General features: G+C 43.4%; 1 protein-coding gene across 2 annotated transcripts in view; it reads right to left on the minus strand.

Moving 5' to 3' along the window:
* TBC1D19 (TBC1 domain family member 19) overlaps positions 1–27,820 on the minus strand; it is a 989,099-nt gene that overhangs the window by 712,041 nt on the left and 249,238 nt on the right. For both annotated transcript variants that reach the window (XM_086964506.1, XM_086964505.1), the window contains exon 3: positions 27,111–27,156. In XM_086964506.1, coding sequence (XP_086820632.1) covers positions 27,111–27,156 — 46 coding nt within the window. The remainder of the gene's footprint in view (positions 1–27,110; positions 27,157–27,820) is intronic.

Raw genomic sequence — 27,820 nt, forward strand, 5'->3', positions numbered from 1 at the left:
CTCCCCGTCCCGTTGACGTGCTTGCCCCAACTTGAATACCTCAAAGTCCATGTTCAACTGGGGATCGAAATGGCCGTTGAGGGCGGCAACAGCGGCGACGTAGCTGTCGGCTGCGACCGTGTTAGGGAGGTGTTTGAAAAGTCTAAAGATCTCATCCCCCGCGTAGTGGAGTAGTAATGACCTTTTCACGGCGTCATCCGTCTCCCTCGTAACCACGAAGTAGTTTTCTAGTCTTTCAAGCCAGATTTTCCATCGTGGCGAGGCCGTGGACGGGTCTATCGCCTCACTGAAGGGTGGCAGTACCCCGGCTGCGGGGTGCTGGAAAGGAATGTTGATGACTGGCGCTGGTGCATCGCCGTCCCCCATGGCGGAGAACCCTCTATGAGTGGTGAGAGTGTGCCCCGGGTTTGGTTCGTCCCTTCACAGGCGGCGGCAGCGCGTGTACCTTTTCTGGGCTTCACCCTTCTTTTCCTCCTTTTACGGCACCCTCGTGGCAGTAGAGCGGCGTCCTCCACCTGCACCACGTGTCTCGCGGCCAGCCAGTGATGGGAGAGGTGTGGCCCCTCCGGGGTCTCCTGCCGGGTCACGGTTGCTCCAGCAGCTGCCAGTCCAGGCGTAACCAGGGTCCTTCAGGCCTTAGCAGGCCTAAAAACGCGTTGCACGGGAGATGCATGGGAAATAGCAGGGTGTTTTCCCGCCGCACACGCGAGATGCGTGAGAAATGGTGGGGTGCGGCAAAACCGCGGACCACGGGGGATGCATGGTAAACGGCACCCTGTCGCCGTTGGTGGTGCGGACGGTGCGGTGGCAGCCAGCGGTGGCGTTCACTCCTCCCGCGGAGCAGCAGAGGGGAGAAGAACCAGGTCCCGGCAGGGGGGAAACAATGAGAAGGAGCGCGCCGGCTCCTATGAGGCAGGTGCAGCAGCTAGTGCACACGCGGTAGGCACCGCGGACAGGAGCAGACAGCTCCGTCAAGCTTCTGGTGTACGGGCGAGGGTTGGGCCCCCTCCGCTCGTCGCCAATGTAGTGTTGGTGTGTGTTGGGCCGTAGGAAGGCCTTGCTATCTCCCAGTCGCGTACGCAGGGGCAGATCGCGCAGCATCAGCGACTCAGACCCACACACCGTGCTAGTCGGAAGTGACGTGCACAAGCGCACGCCCCCCTTTTATTCAGCCCCGCAGGCCACGCCTGGCCTGTGGATGTAGGGGTGCGTGTATAAGCTAGAGCGTAACAGCACTACAAAAGGTACAAGATGACTTATTAGAATAAAGTTTGTCACTGTAAGTACGTTATATTTCATATGGTATGAAATATTCACATGTGATAGTGAGACCCAAGACTGTATCCGAGTATTGACCTGAAAAGTTTTGTATTATTTGCTTTGATTGCTGTATACAGCTAGAGTCATGCTGCTTCTTGAGAACTCCTCTTCATTTCTTTTATTGTCCTCCTATAGTTTACATTTTCCACCTTAATCTGAAGGTGTCAATATGGGTTTCTTGAGATTTTTAACTGTGCTCCTATCGGCATTCAGTGTTTCTTTTTAGCTAAAGTAATCAGTATGTCAGTGCTGTTTGGATATGAAGAAACCCTGTTGATACTTTTAATGAAGATACAATTGAAAATTGTCACCAAAAGTTGTTCCCTATTTCTGAGCCAGTCTGTCGTAGTTTGATCATAACTATTCTCAGTTTCGAGCCTTAACATTTTTAGCTGGGCTATTTTGGATTGGGAACTTCTATTCCATTTATTTGCTCTTTGGCTTAGCGAGGTGAAGGAATTTTTTATATTGTGATTTTCAGACTAGTGAGTGTTCCAATTTAAGTGTAATAATATTTATTTATTTGGGTTTTATATATTTGGGTTTAATATAGCACTTGTTAGACCCCACTGTAGCAGGGCACTGTACAGGTTATGTGAATCAGTACAAGAGAACTACAGGAGAAGATTTGTGGGGGTCACAAAAAGTCCAAACAAGTATAGAACATTTCAACATTAAGGTAGGGGTGTTAGCAACAATTAAAAAGCTGAATGAGTTAGGCGACTGCATCGAAGCACCCTATCGATGGGGTGGATCTTTCATGGGGACGATGATCAACTTGTGAGTGTGTTAAAGTAGTTGCTATGCAGATGAGATTTAAGGTCTTGTCTGAAGCTAGAAAAGGAGGGGTTGAAGAGAAGAAAGAGAAAGAGCGCACTTGGGATGTTTTCTTCTTTAGACATGGAGGTATGAGAAGAAGTGAGTTGGAGCTTCTCAGAGCCCAATCTTTTCCTATCTGGATAGTTTGTTTTCTAGGTATTTGGGGTTTTGTATGAAGGGCTTCATAGGTGATTCAAGTTGTCTAGCAAACTCATCTTATTTCTATGGGAAGCCAATTGAGACTCTTGAGAGCCAGTGAGATGTGATCTTATCATTTAATTCCTGCGATGTGTCTGGCAGCAACACTGAGAGTTACTCTTAAGGACACGAGTGACGTTATAGAGCCCCAGTGATTATGGCACTGCTGTAGTTAAGTTTTGAGAGGACTTGTGAACCAGGGACTAGTTTTACCTTATAGTGCCCTAGGCCTATTCTGTCCACTTCTGAAGCATAATGTCCCTGCCAGCCCATGGACAGGGTTGTGTTAAAATTGTCCACAGTGCTATGAACATCTACAGAGGTAGTAGGCCTCTCGCCCTACTGTAACCTCAGATGTATCACTCCTATGAAGGACAATAACCTCATGTCACTACATTTCTAAGAAACAAGTCCCCGAGCCTCTGTCCTCTGCATGCACATCTTACTGTACATCGAGATCATGAAGAAAGAAACAGGAACCTCTGTCATCTAGAAGAACAAGATGGGCTAAGAGTAGAGGTGGGGGGTAACTACAACTTTCCACAACTTCTCACCTGATGTTTTGCTAGCTTTGGAAACTAAGACAGCAACATGGCTCAAAATACATTCTAACCTTTTGATACATTTTCTACCTTTCTGTAATTTCCGCTTTCTTCATTTTCCAAGAAGTGACACAAATTATTTTTAATAAAATGTCCAGCCTTTGTTATGTTCTGCGGTCAAACACCTGCTAATGTTTTGATTCTGTGGTCACCTGTTCCTCATTAAAAGGAATGTCCACTGACCAGCTCATTGATCTACTCATACAGTATTTTACACGATGAGGTGCTCCCAGCTAGCTGATTGATTTATTATTAGATAAGGTTATACTGTCTCTTTGCATTTTGCTATTCCATTTTTCTCTCACTCTTTGAATCGCAGTGATTTAATATTTGCTAGATGGCAAGTTTTTATTCTTGATTAATGATGTGTCTTTGACACTTGTTACTTGTTTGTTTGAACAAAGTTTCACTCCTGACTTGATTCCTGCATCTCAGAGTGTATCTTGTTATTTAAAATAACATATACAATGTTGGTTCCTGTTTGGTGAAAAAAGCAGTCTCTAACACTTGTGATTAAGATAGTCAGAAGAAATAAACAGTTTAATTTTCTTGAGGTGTTTTAGTGTACAGAACGCTCCTTTAGATGAATTGTTGATGTGTTCCTTCATTGACATGTATTTGTCAAGGGTGATTCCCAGGGAATTTACGAAGTTAGAAAGTGAAAGAGAACAGTTTAGGGCATCCAAATTCTCGAGCCATTCTTAAATTGTTAAAGGTTAATTTTTTTATCTAAAAAGCGTATTAGTTCATTCTTGGTGGGCTTTAGGTGATTGGTGTTTAGCCAGGTTTATATTTAGTATAGTGTACCATTCAGATGCCAGAGGTCTCTGAGTGATGTTATTTTGTCATGGAGTTGTGTGTCATCAGCACATAGGTGATATTTAACCCCCACTGGGTTCAGAATTACATGTGAGAGGTTCCATAAAGAGATTAAATAGGGCCGGAGAGAGGATTGAGCCTTGTGGTAGCCCTTGTGGAACTTGTGCCGGCAGAGAGAGACAACTGTGGATCTTTATTGGTTGAGAACAATGTTGTCGATAGGACGCGGACCATCTCAAGACTGTGCCATTGATACCAGTGCGAGTGTCTCAAGTAAAGCTGATGATTTAATGTGTGGAATGCCAACGGTAAGTCGAGTAGGATTAGGGGGCAGGATTCACCTTCATCTAATGTTCTGAGAATGTCATCTGATATATTGCGCATAGAGCTTTCTGTGCTGCAACCTTTCCTGAATCCTGATTGAAAGGTGTCATGGAGGTTGAATTTGTTTATGTGTTGGTTGAGTTGAATAGGACGCTCTTGTCGATCGCTTTAGCTAGGAAAGGAAGGTTGGTGACGGATCTGAAGTTATTGAGGTTGTTAGGATCAGCCCCTGCTTTTTTGAGAATTGGTGCGACTTAGCCTAGTTGAAGGGATTCAGATACACAGCCAGATGAGAGAGAGGCGTTGATGAATTTGGTCCAAATCATCAAAATGGAGAGATGATATGTTGGAGGTTCTGTACTAGGGTGGAGGAGAGTGTATCAGTAATATGGAATGTGGGCTTCAAGTTTGCGATAATCTTGAAGACTTCGCATTCTGTCATAGGTTTGAAATGTGTCCACCTAGCATTGCTTTTCTATTGTAAGAGATCATTATTGTTTTGGGTTTTTTGTGGGCAACTGTGAAATCATTCTCACTGTCCTTTCTTGAAAGGATCCAATAGTCCTTGCATAAGGAAAATTAGGTATAATGCGGTAAAGTGTAATTAATTATGCTCTTATAGTTTGATGAAATAGATGTAGGCTGAGTTAGCTGATCTTCTGCCAATCTTCCATTTAAGGTGTGTAGTCATAATTTGAAAATTAATTTGGACATTAAATAGTTCTTAATTTGTTTGTCCCTCGATAAGTGGGCGGTTAGGGAGATCGATACACTTGAAGACAGGTTGAAGAACTCTTCTGTTGGGAGGTTCTTCCAAAGTCGTAATAATAATATGTTGTTAAAGTCCCTAATGTCAGGATCAGGGGGGGTCTAAGGCCCACTCAACCCCAACGCATCTCTAGGGTGGGTACTTCTTTTTGTATTTAATTTTGTGCTAAAGCACTTTGTGGTCAAGCACATATTGCAGCCCTTTCAGCTCGCTGGTGGTGCCAGTGCTCATCCCATCGCTAACTGGGAATGGTATGTCAGTTGGTAAGCTGTTCTGGTATGCAGCATTCGTGTTTTTCTTTATCTTTTGTTGTGTTTTCCTGTTTAGTGTTATTATGTTTTCATAATTCTTTTTAATTTTGTTTAATTGTTTACATTACCTTTGGACTACATTTCACATAGTCCTTAGTTGAAGCCATTTAGGGTGTGGCATGAGTGTGGCTGCTCTATATAGTCAGACACGCCCAGCCCTCGGCGCTCACTATTCTTTTGGATGCTTGCCATGTTGGAGCTTGATTGCGCTCTGTCTCGTGGGTATCGGCTCTGAATCACTTCCGCGTTTGGGAGCGTGGTCTTCTTTTGTTGTGGCAAGTTCCTGTGTTTGCGTCTGCTTTCTCCTGTAGCTTGGAGGAGTTTCCTTGTTCCTGGGTGGTAGTGAGAGTTTTTCACTTCTTGTCAAGCTGCCAGCTACCGCATTGAAGAGTTACAGATCTTACATAGCTGCCGGCTCCCGCAGTGCATATCTTCTGTATCGTGTCCAGCTGCCAGCGCCCGCATGTCTTTGAGTTTTTCTGTGTTCTGTAGAAATTGTGTAGAACGCTTGGCAGAGTAGGCTGCACTCTGTAGGGTAACTTTTAGCATACTACTTTAAAATAATCATTCACTTCATTGGACACCACATAATTATTGAGTGGGAATATTTTATTTGATCTGTTCTGTTCTTTTAAAACTGTGATTCATTTTCCTATGTTTATGATTTGTGATGGAAATTCTTACGAGTTGGGATTTTAACACTTCAGATCTTGAACGTGTCTGTGAATTACTTCATGTGAAATAAGAGGATCCCTACAGATCAGTAAAGTGGTTTACTACTATTGTAGGTGTGTTTTAATAGAGAACTACAGTTTTTATTAGAGACTTTAAAAGTGACTATTATAAACAACTCTTCCTCAAGTTATTCCTCCTCTTTGTATTTTTCTTTGTGTTTTGCTTTTCTTTTGGAGATCTCCTTCTCCACAGTTCCCTTCCCGTTCCCTTCCCCCACTTGGCCACTCTAATACTCTGTACTGTTATAGTAAACAGAGTTGGTGGTGCCAGGAGGTGGGTCTTGTCTCAATGCGTACAGATACCGAGGAAGAACGGCCACTCTGACATTATAGTGAGCCCACTAATTTTATTCCTCCCGATCTGTACGTGGCTTACAATGGCCACCTTAGATGATCTCTTAAAAGTTATCACGCAGATGCAAAGAGATTTAGTAGAAGCAAAGCTTGCAACAGCAGCTCTTTCAGATAAGGTGGATCAGCTGCAGCATCAAAGGGCCAGTGTTCCACTTCCATAACATAGTGCCATGCCTCCATCTCATTCTGATCCCCATCCGCCTACCAATATTGCGGTAAATATTCCAACAAAAAATTTCTTTAGCAGCTCCTGAACACTTTTCGGGAGACCCCAATAAGGTACAAATATTTCTCATGCAAATAGAATTACATTTCATGTGTCAACCTAGCACCTTTCCTGACCCACAATCTAGAATTGCCTTCCTAATTTCTTATTTGTCTGGGGATGCTGCAACCTGGGCTGTTCCTTTAGTTTGCCAAGACAGGCCTCTGTTGTACAATTGGCAACGATTTGTGAAATAATTTGAAAAAGTATTCGATCGACTAACAGTAATGCTATCGGCTGATAGAGAATTGTTGGAGCTCAAACAGAGAAACAAAGACCTTATTACCTATTTATCTCAGTTCAATCGTTTAATGGATGAAACATCTTGGCCAGAGGAAAAAAGGTCAGCATTATTTTACCAAGGACTAAAAGATGATTTAAAGAACATCTTAGCACAAATAGATCCCCCAACCCAGTTAGTGTACTGAGCTAATCAATCTTACATTACGTATTGATCATCGGTTATCAGAAAGGGGAAACGTAAACGGCCGGAGAAATTAGGGTGGCGTCCAGAAAAATCAAGACTTCAGACGACAAATGAGAACGCACCAGAGCCCATGGAAATTGGAATAAGACAACCTTTAACTAAGAAAGAGACCCGTCAACGGAATGGACAATGTTTTTATTGTGGTTGCAAGGATCATTTCATAAAAGAGTGTCCTGTAAAGCCTACAGTTAAGAATGTGGGTTCTAAGAAAGTGAGAGCCACAGTACATACAGTGATGGAAACTAATTGACCCAAGATGTTTGGAGGAAATTTCTTGGGTACACTTGCCTTCCATTCTGTAAATTCTTGTGCCTCCAATTATAAGATTTATTTCTGATTACCAGTACACATCTGTTTGAATAACAAAGAACAATCTGTACAGATGTTACTGCATTCAGAAGCCACCGGAAATTTTGCAGATTTAGCAACAGCTCAAAAAATGCATAACCCATGTTTGAGAAAAGAAGTACCAGAAATTGTAAAAGCTGTTGATGGAAAGATGTTAGCATGAGGACCAGTAACAATTCAAACTGTTCAACTTCGTGTGACATATAATGATTATCAACAAAAGAAACATTCAGAAATGATTGCTTTTGATGTTATTCAACCCCCTCAGTATGGGTTTATTCTGGGAATGCCTTGGTTATGTTTACATAACCCAATAATAGAGGGAAAAATGAAGAACTACAATTCATGTAGTCCTATTGTTTGACACAACGTGTATGTCATTATCACAAACAAGTGAGTCTAGTGTTCAAGGCCACATTGCTACAGCGGCTGAAAGATGGCTGAAAAGATATTGAACTACCTAGTTAATATTCTACTTATGCAGATGTATTCAATGAGATAATAGGGGCAACATTGCCACCACTTTGGGCATATGACTGTCAAATTGATTTTTTACCAAGATCCAGTGTTGCAAATTGTCGGATATATGCCTTATCAGAAACTGAAAATCAACATTTGCGACAATATCTTGATCAATATCTAGACAATGGTTTTAAACGGCCTGCATGATCTCCAGCAGCATCAACCCTTTTTTATTCCAAAAGCCAATGGGGAGTTAAGTGCAAACACTGACTACAGGGCATTGAATAAAATAACAGTAAAAAACAAATATCCCCTACCTTTTATACCGATCCTTTTAGATCAATAAAACACAGCTGTGATTTACACAGAGTTTGATTTTAGAGATGCGTACCACTTGGTCCGTATAAGAGAAGGAGAAAGGTAGAAGACAGCATTTAAAACGCGATAGGGTAGCTTGGAGGCAAGATGGCATCCACTGGCTGGACATGTGTGTGAGCAGCTTTTGCTTGTAAGGGATGAGAAGATGGAGCGGTGTATCCAGCAGAAAATAAAAAGTTATGACGGCCTGCAATTATAACTGAGGGGGAAAAAAAGTAGCAGAAGTATCAAGGAAACCTTTCAACGCGGCGGCTTGTAAGATACGCCGGTCTCAGCTCCATGTAACAGGGTAAGGCACGCTCACCTGTAGTGTGCACTTCTGGAAACTGCAGATTGACTGGAATGCTGTTCGCTGGCAGGGAGCGGTGGTAAAGCTGGGGTGTAGGCGCGGCTGTCTCAAGGTTTGTTGAGGCAACGGATTGGAGAAACGGAGACACCCCTGGCTGGTAACAGCGTACAAGCAAGAACGCTTCTGAGGCGGGGTGGAGGAGTGCACAGGTGAGCGGGATTGACCAAGTCGGCAGGAGCGGGACGACCAGGCAAAGTGCTGGCAAAGCTGGGAAACAACGAAGTAGCGTATTTCGCAGTCCCTGGCTAGAGGTGACGCTGTAACAGCGTGTAAGCAGGAACATGACGGAGAAACAGGAGGAGGTGCGGCCAGCTGAACAGAGCCGGTAGACAAAGTGAAAAGCCTGAGAAGCTTGGAGCAAGAGCGGTTAACCGAAGTGGCTGTGCATGTTTGTGAATACCCTCGGCGGTGCGAACTAAGTCTCTGTTCATTTCTTGAATTGTTGGACACTTGGAATAGTAGTTGAGAGCAAGATGTCGCCCAAAGCAGCCCACGGCAGTAAAACAAGAGGTGCTGGTGAAGCCTTGGTGGGGACTAGAGCAGCGCTAGCGGAGCACAGTGCTAGAGAAGCCGCAGAAGGAGGTGATTTGGACAATACTATTCAAAGCAATGAGCAAGAACCGGTGATTAGAAAAGTCCCACAGATATTCCAGGCTGGGACCAAGAAAAAATAGATTTTACCGCAGGGGGTCAACAGTATATTGGACTAACAAGGAACAAGTAATAAGGAACAATCTGCTATGGATAGCACCACCGATATGGGAGTAATAGTAGGCGATAATGAGGATAAGGTGGTACGAGAATTAATAGATTTAAATGCTGGAGCAATTGCTGATAGAACCGATGCTACAAGTAAGGAAGTAATTCCCTTTCTGAACCTTCGGATATGTCTGAGGATGATGGCGACCAAGTCTATAAAAATGGCTCCCTGCAGGGGTCATTAATAAGTGTTGGCAGCGATTCGAATAGCATTGCTCAGGAGGAAGAAAATTCAGAGCACACAGAATTGCTTAGTGTGTGCAAACAAACTGTAACCAAGGAAGGAGGGACTGGTGCAGAAGTAATGAACCTTCCCCAGTGGGATTTCTCCTCCTCTGGTGAAATTACCCCGGATGGTATTAATCTATCTGACCAAACTACGGGTGGGGTGATGGAAAATCCACAGGATGAAATTTCGTTGGAATCAATCTATAGATGCTTGTCAGATCACAGGGTGGAGACGCTGTCAGAAAAGCTGAAAACTCATATGGTAAGTCCTTTAATGCACATTAAAGCTCAGCTAACATGATTGGGCCAAACGCAAGTTGAGAGAAGAATATGTGTCCCGGAGACGAGGAGCCACTGTCATATAGAGCGGTGTAAAAGGTGTGGAAAGCATTTAGTTTGTCTTGCTCCGATATGGTTCAAGTTTGGCCTGTAGTTTTAACTTTTGCGATGTGTGCCCTTGCTTCTCGCCGCTTCAGTCTACGTGCAAGAATGGACCCTACCTTGTCCCCCGTCGTAGTACCTCTGCTTTAGCGCTAGCATTATTCGTTCTGCCCTGTTTGTCCTGTGGGCCCTCAATGGCCCCTTAGCATAGTGAGGCACCTATTATGGGCTATGGAGGGTGTCTAGTGGTCCAGTCTCTCCAGGGCTTTCATGTCGCTGGTCAAGCCAGCCACCACTCTTCGAGCCTCGTGACTGCGCACTATCACAATTGACGTAATGTCACCTCTGACTGTTGCCTTAAATATATCCCACAGGACACAGCAGAAAGGTTTCAGGAAGGGATTGGATGTAAATTAAGCCAAAATCTCTCTCCATATCTCCGTCACATCCACTGGGTCATGCAAAACATGGGGGTAATCGCCATTGATGTTCGGGGCGGTACGGACCGAGTTAGCAAATTCCTGTATAAGCATTCCAGGTGGGCATGGTCTGAGATTGAGATATCCGATATGCAGGCAGGTTCTAAGTCCTGCACGAGTGAGTAGGAGAGAAACTGGTAATCACTGCGGGAATATGAACGGTGTACATGGGCATAGTAAAAGTAGTCCCGTGTGCCTGGGTTGTGGTATCGCCAGGCGTCTATCACGCCTAGTTCAGTGAGTGTTTGCTTCAGTGCCGCAGACATTACCCAGCGCCCTGGAAAGAGTTAGAGCTATGATCCAAGTCAAGGTCCCAAACCAGATTGAAATCTCCACCAGTATTAATTGGTTCCCGTCCTGCACCACCTGGTCTCTCAACACGTTTCTAAGAAAGAGGTCTTGTGTTTGGTTGGGTGCGTATCTGTTGAGGCGAGTGAGAGTCCCATATTGGATTTCAATTTTAATGAACCTGCCCTCTCTCACCACCCTTGGTTTCCCCCGGCATGTCCCGGCTTTGATGAAAACTGCGACTCCCGCAGTCTTAGTCAAGGAGGACAACCAGTATTGTATCGGGTACTTAGGGTCTGCCGTACGATGCGTGTCTGAATGTAAAAGGTAAGTCTCCTGTAGGAATATATTATCCAGGTCCTATAAAAGCAGGTAACACCATATCTGGCTCCTTTTATTGGGGCATGGAGAACTTTTACATTAAGGGAGAGAATTTTAGCACAAGAGGTGATGCCTGTTGTCAGAATCGAGAAGAGTTGCTAATGGTGCAGTTTTGGTCTGTGAACTGATCACTCTCCAGGGTTAGCTGCCACACCGCCAGTGTTGTTGACTGTTTGTATGGTTTACTGTCGCACATATGCTTGGAGAGGGAGAAGGATGGAATGAACTCACGGTGGCCCAGGCCGGGGCTAGTATTAACAGACAAAAGCCATAGTAAACCCCATGGGGAGCCCACCTCCGTCCATGAAGCAGACCAGTTCTGTTCTTCTTTCCACCCCCATCGCTTGTGAATGTAAGAAGAAAAAGAGCAGAGAGGTAAAAGAAAATCTTCAACAGTAAGAGGCCAACAGGATCCTTTCCAGTCCAGGGAAGGCTCCATTGGAAGAGCATGGGCCATTCTGGAGATGTCACTCTCCCAAGGGTAGAATTGGTTGGGGCGAGTGAGAAGAGAAGGACTCATCTCAATTTGGGGGTCCCGTTCCCCGCAGCCAGCCTGTGTCAGGATAGGAGGGAAGAACCCTTGTTGGGTCGTTCAATGTTTTGTATGAGGCTTAAGTTACAGATAGGGCCATCAGCCATGAGCGACATCGTTCCTGGGTCAATGAGTTCAATATGTCTTCCCTCAAGTGTGGGGTGAGAATGCTAGAAAAAGGGTGTGTTCAGAGTAGACAAGCATTCAGTGATTCAGGAATGTCTAGAGGGTGTACAGTGTCACTCAGAGGTCACCGAGGAGTGGGCAGGTGACTTCCCACCGTCCATGGTCCGAAGGTGTTGTGTGATATCTTGTTTGGTTTGGGCCGAAGATTGTTCCCTGGCTCGAATGCCCCGTCGCAGCCTAGACATCGTGGACCACTCCAGGAGCGTAGGTTCCATAAATAAGGAGAGTGTCGGAGAAGGGCTAGCCTCTCTGGAGGATGTTGGGAGCTGTAGGAGCTGTTTGGCCTCTCGTAGGGAGTGCATTACTCGGTGTCGACCAAGGCAAAAGGGTGACCCCATTGATATATAATGTCCAAATCACAAAGTTTGTCTGTAATTGACTTGAAATCAGTTTGTCGATGCAATGTTACTGGGGCGATGAGGCACAAGGTCTGGGCGTTCCGGGGGTACAACAAGTAGGTGGGCTCTATCTAGGTGGGGTGGTATCTTCATCTTCGTGAAGCAGGTCCGCTGTGAAGGTCATAATGTCTGAGCCCTCTGCTCCTTAAGGGACACCTCTGATTAGGAGGTTGTTCATTCTGCTTCGCTTTTCCAAGTCCTCCTGCTTAATCTGGCGGTCAATCAGTTGGTCTTCTAATGCAGCCATTCTCTTCCAGAGGTTTCTTTTGATCTTCCGTCCGATTGTCCATGGTACGTTCCAAGTCGTCGACTCGCTGGCCAATTTCTGTGATATCTCTCTTCAGCTCTTTAAGGCAAGTCTTGAATTCTGTTTTGAGGGATCCATTTTCTTTTTTAATTTCTTGGAAGAAGGAGTTCATGTATGCTTGTGTGATCGGTTCAGCCTTCTTCTCTGGCAGGGACACCATAGGGGCAGGAATCGGAGGGCCAGACTTAAGCCACAGGGAAGTAACAGGGTTATCTTTCATTAGATTTGATGTTGATTCTTTGCAGGCTTTGGTGCGCAGCAAATTACTAGAGGTACATCTCTCTTAGTGTGCGGTTGGGCCACCGCCAAGGCTCTCCACCCCCAGAGATTTGATCTTCCACCAGCAATTGATAAGTACAGGTCTGCAGCAGGGTCAGAGACCCAAGGAGGACCTAGACAGTTTTACCTTGACCACAGTCAGTCCCTTAAGTCAATGTGTATAGAGGCTTTGTGCCAGATCATGGATAGGGGAGAGGGGCCAGGCCTGCTGCGCAACCCCACAGCCGATTGCTTCCCCCCCGGAGCTATGGTCGCGATCCCGCCAGGTGGTTCGGGTTAACAAGGAGGCTCCAGAGTCAGGAGACAGCCGGGGGAGCAGAGGAAGCCAGAGTCCAGCAAGGCTGTCAGTAGAGGGACCAGGCAGCGAACCAGAGGCAGGGGTGAGGAACTAGTCCCGCTGTGCGACCCCGCAGCTGATCGCCCCCTACCTCCAGGATGTGGTTACAGTCTCATTAGATGTCCCTGGCCGACGAAGGCCCAAAGTGTCTAATAGCAAGGATCTTGTGCGTCCCCGGCAGTTGCTTGCAGTCCATCGGGGGGAGGTCACTATCAAGAAAGGGCCTCTATGCATGTATACCAGGGGCAAAGGAGTCAGGCCCCCTTCTCCAAACTGTTTCAATACTGTATGTCTCAAGCTCCAAAGTTCCTTCAACTTCATATTTAAAATCACATGGTAGTGACAAGTGGATAGTGAATTACATATGACCCCCAATTCTGTGACTTGACCATTAAAATACTCATAAAACGTTATCATTATCATGTAGAGTGCAGAAAGAGACGGTACTACAATATTCAGAATTTCTACCATGTTCACAGGTGTGTTAAGGCCCCCTGGGGTCTTAGTGTTCATTTCTATAATGTATCTCGCCTCCAGCAGTCTTAACTTTCTCTGTCGATCTCCTCCTCCTATGTTTATGTAGATGGCGTAGAGTACAAAATAAGTTATACCGTTTTTTTCAGTGAATTTCAAAGGTTTTTTAAATGCTAATTTTTAAGTGTAATAGTAGTTATACCTATTTTTTTGTACTGATTTTCTACAGTTTTTTAACTGTTTATTTATAAATATTTTATTCATTAAATAACATTCTATATTTTTTGAAAAAATGTCAAAATTCAAACTGAAATATTGTTTAATTTTTTTATTTTAATATATTTATATTATTTTCCAAAACATTTTCAGAGTCGCGCAACCAAAGCGTACACATCACGGTGGGTGTGCAGATTCTAGCCGCCATTTTAGAAAAGTCATGAAGGATCCGTGTACAGTGTGCGATGGCTGCATGTTTTTCAGTTACATCATATAGATTTAATATTATGTGAGGTGCGCGATTGGTATACGACCAGTCCGCGACTCCTGCTCCCGGGCATTCGCAACACATGCGCATTACGGTACACGACGCTTGCGCGGTGGCGGGTCCCTCGTGACATCATATACGTGCTGGGGCGCACTGGGTGCGCGACTCCCGCAAAATGTTCTAAAATGTTTTGTATTTTTCCTTAATATACATATTAGGGCAAGAGATTATCTAAGATATTCATAAAATAATATATTTGTACTTATAATAAACGTATATTATTTTTAAATATATTTTCGCGAAGACACATCGGGTGCGTGGTTCGTGAGTGCAGAGTGCGCGGATCCCATGTGACCTAAAAAAAAAAGATTTCATTGGTTCATAACATTTCCCACTGTAACTCTTGAGGACCCCACCCCTTTTAATCATTCTTTTTGGAGCATCTTTAGAGAGACATCTCTTTTCCTACAAGAACCCTTTTTGCTTGTTTTTTTCTTCAAAAAATATCAAACAAGATGGCATCTGGACAGCAGCAGCAGCAGGAGGAAGTATCTACTGAAGAAGAATTCTTGCAGAAGGCACCACGTCCGCAGAGGCCGGAATCTGTTGAGTGGAAATTCTTCACTTTTCCACCTGAAGAGGAAAATGTAAATGCGAGAAAGGTGACATGCAAAATTTGTGACTGAGTCCTGTCAAGAGGCAGTGAAAACAAATACTGTTGTGGCACTGCTTCTATGTACAAGCATCTCCGGACCACACATCCTCTCAATCTTGCTTGGGAGGAAATGAGGTGAGCAGCTTTTAACCCCTCACCTGCTGTGGCAAGTACGTCTGGAGCGTCCTCAGGAACACCCGCAATGGACATTAGGCCAGAATTCGCCTTTCTCTGGCGGGTGGGGGTGTAGAACTGAGTCGTCTGTTGGGGTACGTTGGTCCGGTGTTGTGGAGTGCCTTGTGTGTGTGGGTGAGGAGCTTGAAGGTTATCCTCTTGTTGACTGGGAGCCAGTGCAGGTCTCTCAGAATGGGTGTGATGTGGCTGCAGCGAGGGATGTCGAGGATCAGGCGTGCAGAGGGGTTCTGGATGCGTTGGAGCCGTCTCAGGAGTTTGGCCGAGGCTCCTGCGTAGAGGGCATTTCCGTAGTCCAACCTGCTGCTGACGAGGGCCTGAGTGACCGTTCTTCTCGTTTCAGTGGGGATCTACTTGTAGATCCTGTGGAGCATGCAGCGGGTGTTGAAGGAGGAGGAGGAGACGGCGTTGACCTGTTCAGTCATGGAGAGGGTAGAGTCGAGGATGACCCCTAGGTTGCGTGCGTGGTCGGTGGGTGTTGGAGCGGTTCCCAGTGTGGTCGGCCACCAGGAGTCGTCCCAGGCCGAAGGGGTGGATCCGAGTATGATGACCTCCATCTTGTCCGAGTTCAGCTTCAGTCGGCTGTTCCTCATCCATTCAGCGACGGGCTTCATTCCTTTGTGAAGGTTGGTTTTGGCGGTGTGGGGGTTCTTGATGAGGGAGAAGATCAGCTGAGTGTAATTTCTGCAGCACTAATCATACTTTCTATGGCAAAATGAACCCGCTCATGTTGTTCCTTTTTAAATTAAATGTTTTAAGAGTTACCACTTTATTCTAATCAAGATGGCTTCAGGTGTGCAATACGTTTGTCATAAGTAGGACTGTTAGCGCTCTAGTTGTTCTCTGAAACACTCTGGGGAGCTGCAGTAGAACACAAAGGAATCAACTGACAGTCTCTGCCCTTGTTGGATGTACATGTTTTACTGAGAATGTCAGACTTCATTCTCACATGACTGAGAAAGATAATGTGAATTTACAGAAAATATGCTTTCAGTTTAGCTTATAGATCACCTTCCAAACCTCTGTGGGAAAAGCATGAGAAAATAGTTTTCTCTCAAACATGATTCATGATATCCCAGCAGAAGGCTTTTTCACACGGTAAAATCACCTTAGAACACACCACAATTTTGTAAAATGAGTATGGTACCATCAACAAATGATTTATAATGTAACTAAAGTCTTAAAACTTTCTATTAACTGCAATGCTTTTTAATGAGGTGCTATCATGTACATTGGTCCCAAGATGGCTACTAACACTTCTTGGATGAAGTTCTGACAGCCAATCAGATCTCACGATTAGATGTGTGGTTAGGCTCTGCCCAGATTTATATATTTCTTTTTCCATTAATATTTAAAAAACAACAGAACGGATTTACACCATTTAACAAAAAGGGCTCTTTCTGAACCAAGGGCTACCTTTTTGCCAAATTTGGTGTGATTCCGTTCAGCAGTTCGAGCTGTAGCCATGTCTAAAGTTTCCTATGGAAAATTGCATGGAGAAAACATGTTTTAGGACCCCCTTTTTTCTCGGCCCCCGCTTGCCGAATCACCCCGAAACTTACAAGATAGGAGCGGCTCGAAATGGGCCATAAATTTTGCGACGATTCGTCAATCGGCGCCAAAGTTATTGGGAATAGAATGTTGCGATTTTCCCATGGTAACTAGGTAATAACTAGAACTACCCACTGGCGACCGCCAGTAGGTAATACATATTTTTAGATCTTTGTGGTGCGATCGGTTGATGTGTGTTTTAACCATTTGTTTATAATTTTTATGAATGGGTGGTTTTATACTATTTATTGGCGCATTTGCACAGAGTTTATCAATTCCTGGGACTAATCTGATACCACAGTACAATGGCAGTCATGTTGATATGTGACTCCCTTAGAGAATCTATGTTTGAGATCAGCTGTAACCTTAGTTTCTAATCAGTTTTTTTGGGGAAAATTCTGGTGACCTAATGCATTTTCATTCTGTACTGCTACTTTCTATATTGAACTTATGTAATATGATGACTATTTTGGATCGGTCGACTCTGCATCATAATATCAGTTAGATGAGTTTAGGATAAATTGAATTGACCCCCCTTTTTCCCTGCCCAACATCTTTGATTGCTTTTACAAGTTCCGGAAGGAACTTTATTGGTTACTAAACATTTTTAAATGTTTTTCTACTTTATATTTTGTAAATGTCACTTGCACCTTTAGCATTTGCACTTTTCGGCTGTCACCTTATAGGTAGGGCGTTTAGCATTAGTTGTTTTTATCATAGTATTTGAGGTGATCCATTCGTATGGAATTGCAATATCCATTGCGTGATGAATGTACTAGCCTGATATAGACTGTATTAGTCAGATGAAAAGTGATTATGTATTTTGTATTATGCATTGAATTTCACTTCAGTAGACTCAGTTTCTTTATTAGATATTATTGCGATTGAAAGTACTCAAAAGGGTCGTCGTAAATGTATTTGTACAGTTAATAATGTGTTAGATATTGCATGTCATTAAGGTATTTTAATCCTATTTAAACTAAAGAACACGTTTGACTATGATATCATTTGCTTAATGCCAGTTCCGCAGGTAGTATGAATTTGGTGATTGGAAAGTGTTTTCACCATGTTCTCTACCTTTTCGGTGACACCGCAGCACATGATTGGTTCAGTGGGGTTTTTTAAATAAAGTTGGGTTCCACAGCAATGACGTTAAGGGAGCAAGGCGACTGAGTCTGCCGAAACACCGAAACGCCGAAACGCGGCTTGTCCTTCAGCACATGCAGTTCAATTGAAAAAACAAATAAAATACGTGCAACTTGAAACCAGTGAAGAGTCCGTTTCTCCGTTCATGCTTGATAGAAGTTTGATAGTTTGACGCGATATATATATATATATATATATATATATATATATATATATATACCCCTGCGGCAAATGCAAGGCCTGTGAGAGAAGCAAGAAAAGAACCACATACGAAATACCAGGGTCAGGACAGAGTAAGAAAATATCAAAGTTTCTCACTTGTAATACCACCCATGTTGTCTACTGCCTAATGTGCCCATGCGGCTTGAAATACATAGGCAGCACAGTGAAAAATGTCAAGCTACGCATATTGGAGCACCAACGTGCCATTATGAACAAGGATTTCAACTATCCAGTAGCAAAACATTTTGCATCAAGACACAATAGCAACAGGGAACTGCTGCAATTTTTTGCGCTTGATCAAGTACCAGTGGACCCCAGGGGTGGAGACAGGTTGCGGAAATTAAGAAGACTTGAATCCCGCTACATAATTGACCTCCAGACTAAGGCCCCCCTGGGATTGAACAGGAACGAAGAATTAGCTTCCCATTTAGGAAAAGCCTAAATTCTGTAATGAGTTCACCCCGTGAGCCACGCCGATCCACGGCTGAATAACTTACACCACACACGAAAGAGGAATTTAATTCACATTAAATGTGATTACCTTTATAAATGTAAACATTTGGAATGATAGGTTGAAATGTATTTTACAATGCCTTTCGTGAATGTGTTTTCTTTGAAATGTAAAAATGAAGAGTAATGCACTAAATGAAATTGTTTATCACGGTGGTAAACGTCAGTCCTCTTTCTATGCAGACACAATAAGACGCTGCAGAGCTTTAAAACTTGCTTCCTTCCGTGTCAATGGTAGACACTGACGAAGGAGAACCGAAACGCGTTTGTCTGCCGAGTGTGCTGATTAAAACTCATTGAACACTTTCCCTGTGAGTGCCGTTTCTCTTTCATTCCGAAAACTAAGGAGAGAGACAGAGCTGATATTTTGACGTGGGGCACCACCACGAGAGGCACCCGCCTGCGAGTGACCCAGACCTTCGGTGCAACGGAGCTGGAATATATATATATATATATCTTTTGCAGCTCCAAACTTTTCTCAAATCAACAAGGGAAGGCACTCTCGGGTGCGAGTTCAAAGGTTTATTAGCAACTCCACAGAATCACCAACACAGACGCGTTTCGGCATTCGCCTTTCTCAATGTGCTCAGGCGCGCCAGAAATAAACTTTTTTACCATCAACAGTACGTGAAAATTAATGACGGACTTCTATTTTCCGCCATCGCTCCATACATACAAGTAAATGAGGAACTTTCCCTTTTACATTGTGATTCTGCTGGTCGCCATCTTAGCATGATGTAATACAACAAAAATCATTTTTGTGATACATTAAATAATAGCTAAACATGGTTAACCCATCCATGCCACTTCATTTCCTGGCAATGTAATTCATTAATAATCATTGACTGACTAAGAATGACTACGAAGCATATATCCATGCTCTTACCGATGCATTGTATATATATCGCAATGTGCACGTACCAGCATATTTTCTCACTATATAGTGCTGAGTGCATAGATGTTACATTTATTACACCCTGAGAGGGCCCCGAATAAAGTGCACTGTGCATTGCTGTTTTGACGTAGTACAGCAGATAGTAATTTCATATCTTATCATGCCCTGTATGGGCTGAGGCACTTTGTCCATAATATTCCCCATTCATTGTATGGTATGTCGCACTGTGCATTCAACAACTTTTCTCGTTATATGGTGCTGTGCGTCCATATTGGAACCCTAAAATAAAAGTGCACTACGCATTGATATGTTTATCTGGCACATCAAATCATAACTTCATGACTTTTCATGCCCTGTATGGGCCTAGATTACTCAGGGATATCTAATCAAGTGTTAATAAGCATTATAAAGAAAAGAGTGTTCGTCAAAGTTATATGTACATATGCAGGGTGAGCAAACGCAAACTAGTTAACAGTTACAATCTGGGAATAAATCAATCTACATTATTCCCTAAATGGACTGATAACTCCTTGCTACTATTCATGCCTAGGTGAGATTTTGTTTGAAGATAAATTATATAAGAAAATTCCAGTATGCGTAATTTTAAGGTTCTATCTCCACCCCTACAACGATTAGGTACATTGTCTAGACTAAAAAACCTCAATAGATCCCTCTTGCTTTGATGTTTTTCACCAAAATGTCTAGCAACTGGATATGATGCGTCTACCTTAGCTATGGCTTGCATGTGTTCCAGGATGTGTAGTACTCCCAATGTATTTTTACCCACATGGGCACAGCAAGCAGTATACTGTGTATGGAGTACTGCATGTCAAGGATTCTTTAGACCTGGGAATTTGTAAGACGATGTTCTGTTACTGCTATGACAGGGTTTGCACTTTCCGCATGGAAAGAAGCCTTTTAGAGTTCGAGGAATTCTCCTTGCCTTCCTCTCATGGTGACTTCTCACTAAGTTATTTTTTTAAACTCAGTAGGGGGCCTTGTGGTATATCCTGACCTATCATTGGATATGTCCGTAAGATACTCCAGTGCTTGTGTAAGATGTTTCTAAGCTGCTTTGTATTCTCAGAATTGTTTTTAATCATTCTGAACTTGCCTGTTTCTTTCTTGTCCCTTTATGTTTCCTTCAACAGCGTTTCTATAGGGATGGAGTTGACTTTCATCAGTGCTTGTATAATGAGGTGCATAGTTTGCAATTGGACACAGAGACTTGCAAGTCAGGAAGTTCACAGATGTGGTACGTATCTCAACAGTGAACTTCATATTGACATTGTTGTTATTCAAAACATTAATGTATGATTTTGCTGATTCTCCTGACCCCTTCCAGATTACGAAGAGGTCATCCATGAACCTGTGCCATGCCACTACATTAGATGTCCAATCTGCATTGCCAACCGACCAGGCCACCTGCTCCTCCCACCAGCCCATGAAAAGATTTGCGTAGCTGGGAGTGAAGCAGGTGACCATGGCTATACGAGAGATTTGCCGTTAATGTTGGTCCTGAAAGAGAAAGATGTTATGACAGAATTCTAATAATTCCACAAGTATTCCATTGTGTTCTGTGAACTTTAAAGGATGATCCGTTCGGCTTCCCTGGCAAGACTCAATGGGGTATCCTGTGGTTGTTCACTATTCTTATTAATTTTTGGCAGGTGGTAAAAAGTGTGATTGGGTTCAAGCATCTTAAAAATAGATATTCATCGATATCCAGCATGCTTCTCTTGTACCATTTGGATATTAGTTGATGGTAATCGAAAGCACTTTGGTTATAGGCCTTATTTGTAACAATTTGTGTCCGATAACTGGCATAATGCCTCAATGCTGCACTGTTCACATGTTTGTAACACAATATTCCTACTTTTGTCTGATGGTTTGCATACAATGGATTTATCTTTGGTTAAATTATCCAGAGCTTGTTGTTGGTCTTTTGTGAAGTTTGTCTTTGTCTGTTTAGTTTCTTTCTTCCTTAATCGCAAAAGATCTTTGTTTATTGACTTTGCAAATATATGTCTATGGCATCAACCGGCATCTGTGGAAGAAATTGGGAGACGGGTTTGAAGGGAGCACTGCTTCTACTTTGCGAAATACCTATTGACTCTATCAGTTGTAACTCATCAGGTGACTCCTGTCCTTCTTGATCTTGTCATGGTCGGTTTTTGCTTAAAGTATTTGTGCAGTTTTAGTTTAAGTGTAAACTTGAACATGTCTATCCATGTTTGAGTGTATTCTAGTTTTATCTTTGGGCAAAAGGAGAGGCCTTATTTTAGAACCGGTTCCTCAGTATCTGATAGTGTCCTGGGAATCAAGTTCACAATGGTTAGATTGTCCTCATTTATCTCCTTCTGTTCGTTTTCTTGGTCCTTGTGATTGGAGAAGACCTGGTTTGCCTTTCCCCCCTCTCAACCACGATTGGCATATGAGATGGTACTCCTCGTGAAAAGAGGCCTTATTGGCTGCTTGTGTGCGTGTTCCAACTGCTTTCTTCTCATGATTGCTCGTTGTCGGTTATTTCCAATTCTGATTTTGCTATCGCCTCTGTAGTGGTAGGGGGTTTCCTAGTTTGTAACTTTCTCCTCGGTGCGACGAATTGTTTTGCAAATGTTAGCACTCTGCCCAAAAGCGTAATCCCTCTCATCTCTCTCAGTACGCGTACCTCCGCTGAGGTACGCGTACAGTGGGCGCACCCAGCGATTTCTAAAAAAAGGGCCAAGGGGGTCAGGGAGCGTCTACCCCGCCCCCTTTGCGTGTTTTCCACCTTTGTTTCACTGCTTTCTTGTGCCTTGGTTCTACCGAGGCACAAGATGGCTGCCAACACTTCCTGGTTTGGAGTGTTGACAGACAGTGGCAGCCAATCAGCATGCCTTGCCGAGAAAGCAGCATGCTCATTGGCTGTCAACACTTCTAACCAGGAAGTGTTGGCATCCATTTTGTGTTAGGTAGACCGAGGCACAAGAAAGCAGAAACAAAAACGTGTAGAAAAAAAAGGGGGCAGGGTAGAAGCACCCTGACCCCCTAGGCCTGCTCAGGGGGTCCCACAAATGTTTTTTTTTTAAAAACCCGGTATGTTTTTTTTAAAATTACCCCCAGGGGGACCAAATCGCGGGGGCATAGTGATAAAGAAGTGTGGGGGGTGCCCAATACCCCCACAAGACCCCAGTGACCGCCGCCCTCCGTGGCAAAGCAGCCCCCTGGCGCGTACTGGAGGCTGCTGGTGGGCTAGTTGCCCCCAGGGACCCCCAGTATGCAAGGGGAATTAGTTCCCCCTCTGCAAACACGCCCGGGGTCTGCGTTGCAGAGAGGTGTAAAAAAGGGTGTGGCCTCATTATACCTCTCTGCAATGCAGCCCACTGGCTTATACTGGAGGCTCCTGGTGGGCTAGTTGCCCCCCAGAGCCCCCCAGTATGCAAGGGGAATTAGTTCCTCCTCTGCAAACGCGCCAGGGGTTGAGCTGCAGAGTGTTGTAAAAAGGGGGCGTGACCTCTGAACACCTGCCTGCAAAAATGTAGTAAATCAGTATAAAAAAAATAACAATTAATACATTTAAAAATTGTCATTTAAAAAACCTTCGAAATTAAATGAAAAAACCATAGGTTTCAGACCTGATATAGTTAGGAATTAGCATTTAAAAAACCATTGAAATTCACAAAAAAAAAACATAGGTTTCAGGCCTTATATAGTTAGGAATTAGCATTTAAAAAACCTTGCAAATTTACTGAAAAAAACATAGGTTGCAGGCCTTATATAGTTAGGAATTAGCATTTTAAAAAACTTGCAAATTCACTGAAAAAACCATAGGTTTCAGGCCCTCTATAGTTAGGAATTAGCATTTAAAAAACCTTTGAAATTCACTGAAAAAACCATATGTTTCAGGCTTTATATAGTTAGGAATTAGCATTTACAATGGATTGAAATATGATACTCTGTATTGTATTTTACAAAGAGTGATGAAAGATTTTACTAGTGAATGAAAAGATGTATGTGATTGTTAAGTGGATGATGTCATCAGTGATGTCATCAGTGATGTCACTAGAGATGTCATCAGTGATGTCACTGACCATGTCATGAATGATCTATTATGTGACATCATCAGCAGTGGATTGCGGGTGTGCGAAATATAGTTAGTACAACTAACTATATAGGAGCAATTTCAATGGTTTTGTATGAGTGAAATGTCCAGCTAACTATAACATCCCTAAAACTTATAGTTTTTTCAGTGAATTTTAAAGGTTTTTTAAATGCTAATTCCTAACTATATAAGGCCTGAAACATATGATTTTTTCAGTGAATTTCAAAGGAAAAAAAAGAAAACCTGTGTGGGGGGCTCAAGCCCCCCCACATGCCAAGGGGACCACCACATCCCCAGGGCTCTAAATAATAAAATTGGGGGGTCCGTGAAGGAGCCCCGGGAACCACCACCCCCTGGGGCTTTGTAAATTGTGTGCCCCCCTCCTCGAGCCTTGTCATGGCCCTGGGGACCACCACCCCCCAGAGCCGGCTCCTGTAGTGTCCCAGGGTGCCCACCCCCGGGACAATGTAGTTTGCTATGGCAGAGAGGGAGCCTCACGGCTCCCGCCCTGCCACAGCAAATTTGGTTTGAATTTTGAAAGACAGAGCAGGGAAACCGGCTCTCTCTTTCAAAATGCAAACCAAATTGCTTTGCCACACGGGGAGCTGCATCGTAGCCACGTGGCCCCCATCCCCTTAGATAAAAAAAGAAAATATAGGCAGGCCGGCCCCGGGGGCCATGATAGGCCTGAGGAGGGGGGCACACGGCCCCCCTCCCAAATTTTAAATAAATAATGAGAAAAAAAGAGAAAGGCTGACCCTGCGGGATGGGGTCCCCGGGGCCATAAATGGCCAGAGAAAGGGGGCCACGCAGCCTCTCTCCGAAAATTTAAAAAAAGGAAAAAAAAGTGGCCATGCCCTGGGGATGGGGTCCCCAGGGCCAATAAAAAAGGAAAAAAATGGGGGGCCACACAGCCCCCTTCTTAAAAATAATAAAAAAAAGATCCCCCTCCTTGCAGCACTCTGCAAATACATCCCCTTACGCGTTTGCAGATGGGGAATGAATTCACCTTGAATACTGGGGGTGCCTGGGGGCCAACTAGCCCACCAAGAACCTCCAGTATGCACCAGGGGTACGTTGCAGAGAGGTGTTTTGAGGCCATACCCCCTTTTTACACCTCTCTGCAATGCAGTTCTGTGGCGCTTAATGGAGGTAGCTGGTGGGCTAGTTGCACCCCAGGGACCCTCAGGATTCAAGGGGAGTTAATACCCCAACTTAAAACGCGCCACAGGGTGCATTTGCACAGTGGTGAAGGCAGGGGGCGGTGCCTGAGGTGACATGTGTGCAAACAAGCCCTGTGGCGTGTTTTAAGTTGAGGAATTAATTCCTCTTCAATCCTGAGGGTCCCTAGGGGCCAGCTAGCCCACCAGATACCTCCAGTAAGCGCCACAGAGATGCGTTGCAGAGTGTTATAAAAAGGGGCGCGGCCTCTGAACACCTCTCTGCAATGCAGCTTTCTGAAGGTACCTAGTGGGCTAGTTTGACCCTAGAGACCCTTAGGATCCAAGGGGACTTAATCTCTCAACTTAGAACGGCCACAGGGCGCGTTTTAAGAGGTAGTTTTAATCCCTATTATATACTAGGAGCTTACAGAGGAGGTCATGGTAATCACAGGGGTAGCCCAACGCATAGTGTTCCCTAGTGTATGTAGGTGTTTTAACTGTATTCTAAGTGTCTTTTAGCATTGCACTGGCTCTAGGACTGGTTAGTCAGAGTCAGTTACCACCAGTACCCATCTGAAAAAGTTGAGGGTACAGGATAATTTTGCAACAATGCCTCTTTCTCCTCCTCTGTTAGTTCTTTCTGCACGTCTTCCTTCTTCCTGCACTTTTCTTCGTCTTTGAGGACTTCTGGTGCTTCTTTCTGCATTTCTTTTTCTTCTTTCTGTGTGTTTTCCTTCTTTTTTTCACATGTCCTACCTCTGTAGGCATAGGTAGAAACTAGCATTTAAAAAACCTTTGAAATTCACTGAAAAAGCATAGGTTTCAGGTACGTTATAGTTAGTTGGATGTTTCACTCGTATAAAACCATTGAAATTCTTCCGTTATAGTTTGTTCATCGAACTATAACTCGTGCGCCCACAATGCACTGCTGATGACGTCACATATTACTTCACTCATGACATGGTCAGTGACTTCACTCGTGACATCACTGATGACATCTCAAATGACATCTCAAAAGACATCACTGATGACATCATCCAGTGAATGTGTGTTTTTCTGAAAATTAAATATGTTTTATATATCTACATCTCAAGGTCGATGGAAGAACCAATGGGTAAACAAGTGTCTAAATGGATGATTTTTTTGTTGAAAAATTGATTGTATAACTGACTGATTAAGTGTATCTTAGTGAATACATGGGTTAGTGAGTAAGTTAGTGAGTAATGTTTAAATATGTAAATATCTGTATGTCTCTCACTTTGTGTATAAGTGGATGCATGGGTTGGTGAGTAGCTACATGAGTGTCTATATAGGTTATTAGTTGGTTTTTTGAGTATCAGTATGAGTGTCTGAGTGTCTGTATGGTTCGGTGGGAGTATTACGCAGTGCATAGATGCATGAATGGGCGACTCACTGTATTTGTGAAGCATGTGTGTAGGACTGTATATATGGATGACTGTGTGTATGGGTGTGTTAGTGAGGGAATGACTGTCTCAATAGTCTCTTTATGAGTAACTACTTATGTTTTAAACTAGTACATATGAGTATTGGTGTATATAAGTGAGTATATGTGAGAGTGAGAGAAAAGAGAGTTCCAGTATAAATTAGTATGTGTTTCTATAAGTGGTTGCTTAAGAGAGTAAGTATGTGTAAGTTTCTGTAGCACTAAGTGTGGTGGTGTGTGTATAACTGTATATGCAATTTAATGGATGTTTGATACTTTGTTTGCATGTGTAAATCTGGTAAATTTGGTGGAAATCCATTCAGCCGTTCGGGCTAAAAGTGAGTTTGACCACCCTATGGAAATTAACATGGGGAAAACACGTTTTGGGACCCCCCTTTTATCTCGGCCCCCGCTTGACGAATCCCCCCCCCCCCCAAACTTTCAGGGAAGGAGCGGAGCGCCGCAAGGCAAATTTGAGGGAAATTTCAGGCAGATACCTCAACCGGCGCCAAAGTTATTCCCAATAGAATGTTGCGAATTCCCTATACAAAATAATCCTAACTATAACTACCTACTGGCGACCGCCAGTAGGTAATATATATATATATATATATATATAAAACACAATCCTGAAGCCGTGCAGGTAGCGCAAAATCAGGTACAGGCCACTCAATAAGTGAAGTGAAAATGCAGTGCTTTAGTCCTCCATTGACAGCAGCATTACACGTTTCAACCGGATAAACCCGGTCTTGATCACATTTATATACACTTTCCAAGGGAGAGCTCCACCACTAATACTTGTAGTACCTTTACTCTTGTTAACCCATTGATTGTAGGATCCGTCTCTCAATAGTGGGGGTTGAGACATGAAAATCTATATTCTTGTGTAAATCTCAATTAGGAAATGGAGAGTAGCAAAAAAGTGAGAGTTACAACTAGGTGTAGGAGCAGACCTACACATGAGGGTATCTACACATGTAAACTTATCTTTATGAATTGGGGCCAAAGCAGTTTGAAATAGTAGGTGAGGTACAACACCTTTTGCATATGGTCCTGCATACAAATTAAGACATACATTACATTATGGCTCTCTAATCAAATTGCTGACAAATAATAGAGCATATCACATTCCACAGGGTCTATGTAGCATTTTATGGTATTGTATACAATATATTTGTAAATGAAAATATACTCACACACTAAGCTCTCGATAAACTGCATTTTGAAGTTTTTTCTCCCATCCTGTAACAAAAATCAAACAGCTGTAAGATTAGGTAAACTGGGGATACTTGTGATTACTTACATTTTAGCATTATAAACACTTTCTTTACACACATGTTTACTGAAAAGGATATTTATTTTAGAAAGTAATCTGCGCAGTCTAGAACATATACAAAATATTTCATTTAAATTAATATATTTTATCCATGTAGGATAGAGGGATGGTCACCCTCACCTTTTTGAAAAGAATTGTTTAGGTGGATTCATTACCAGTTGAGGTGGTGGCGGCATTAAGAAACTTTATTATGGTAGCATGATGAGGGAAATATCAAATAGTATTTTGATATTTCACTCAGCATGCTACATTAGTGAAAACAAAACAGGAGAATCACACAAACATACTTTCTCCATTCCCAGAGAGAGGGTCTGCTTAGTTTCAGGGGAATTAGGTTCACAGTGGCAAATTTGATTAATTGTGAGATTTCAAATTATCATATGCCTCGGGTACAGGCGCAAATTAAGTAGGCCTTATTGCAGGTGGGGACAATAAGATCAGGAGTAATGCATCCCGGTGGTGGGTAAAGATCATACTGCTCTTATTAAACACGTTGGTACGGTCCACATTGTGTAATAATAAACTGAACATTACTGTACTTATTAGTTCACCCAACAAAGGCTTAACATG

This window comes from Lissotriton vulgaris, chromosome 3_2 (genome assembly GCF_964263255.1).
Source record: "Lissotriton vulgaris chromosome 3_2, aLisVul1.2, whole genome shotgun sequence".
NCBI classification, from domain to species: domain Eukaryota; kingdom Metazoa; phylum Chordata; class Amphibia; order Caudata; family Salamandridae; genus Lissotriton; species Lissotriton vulgaris.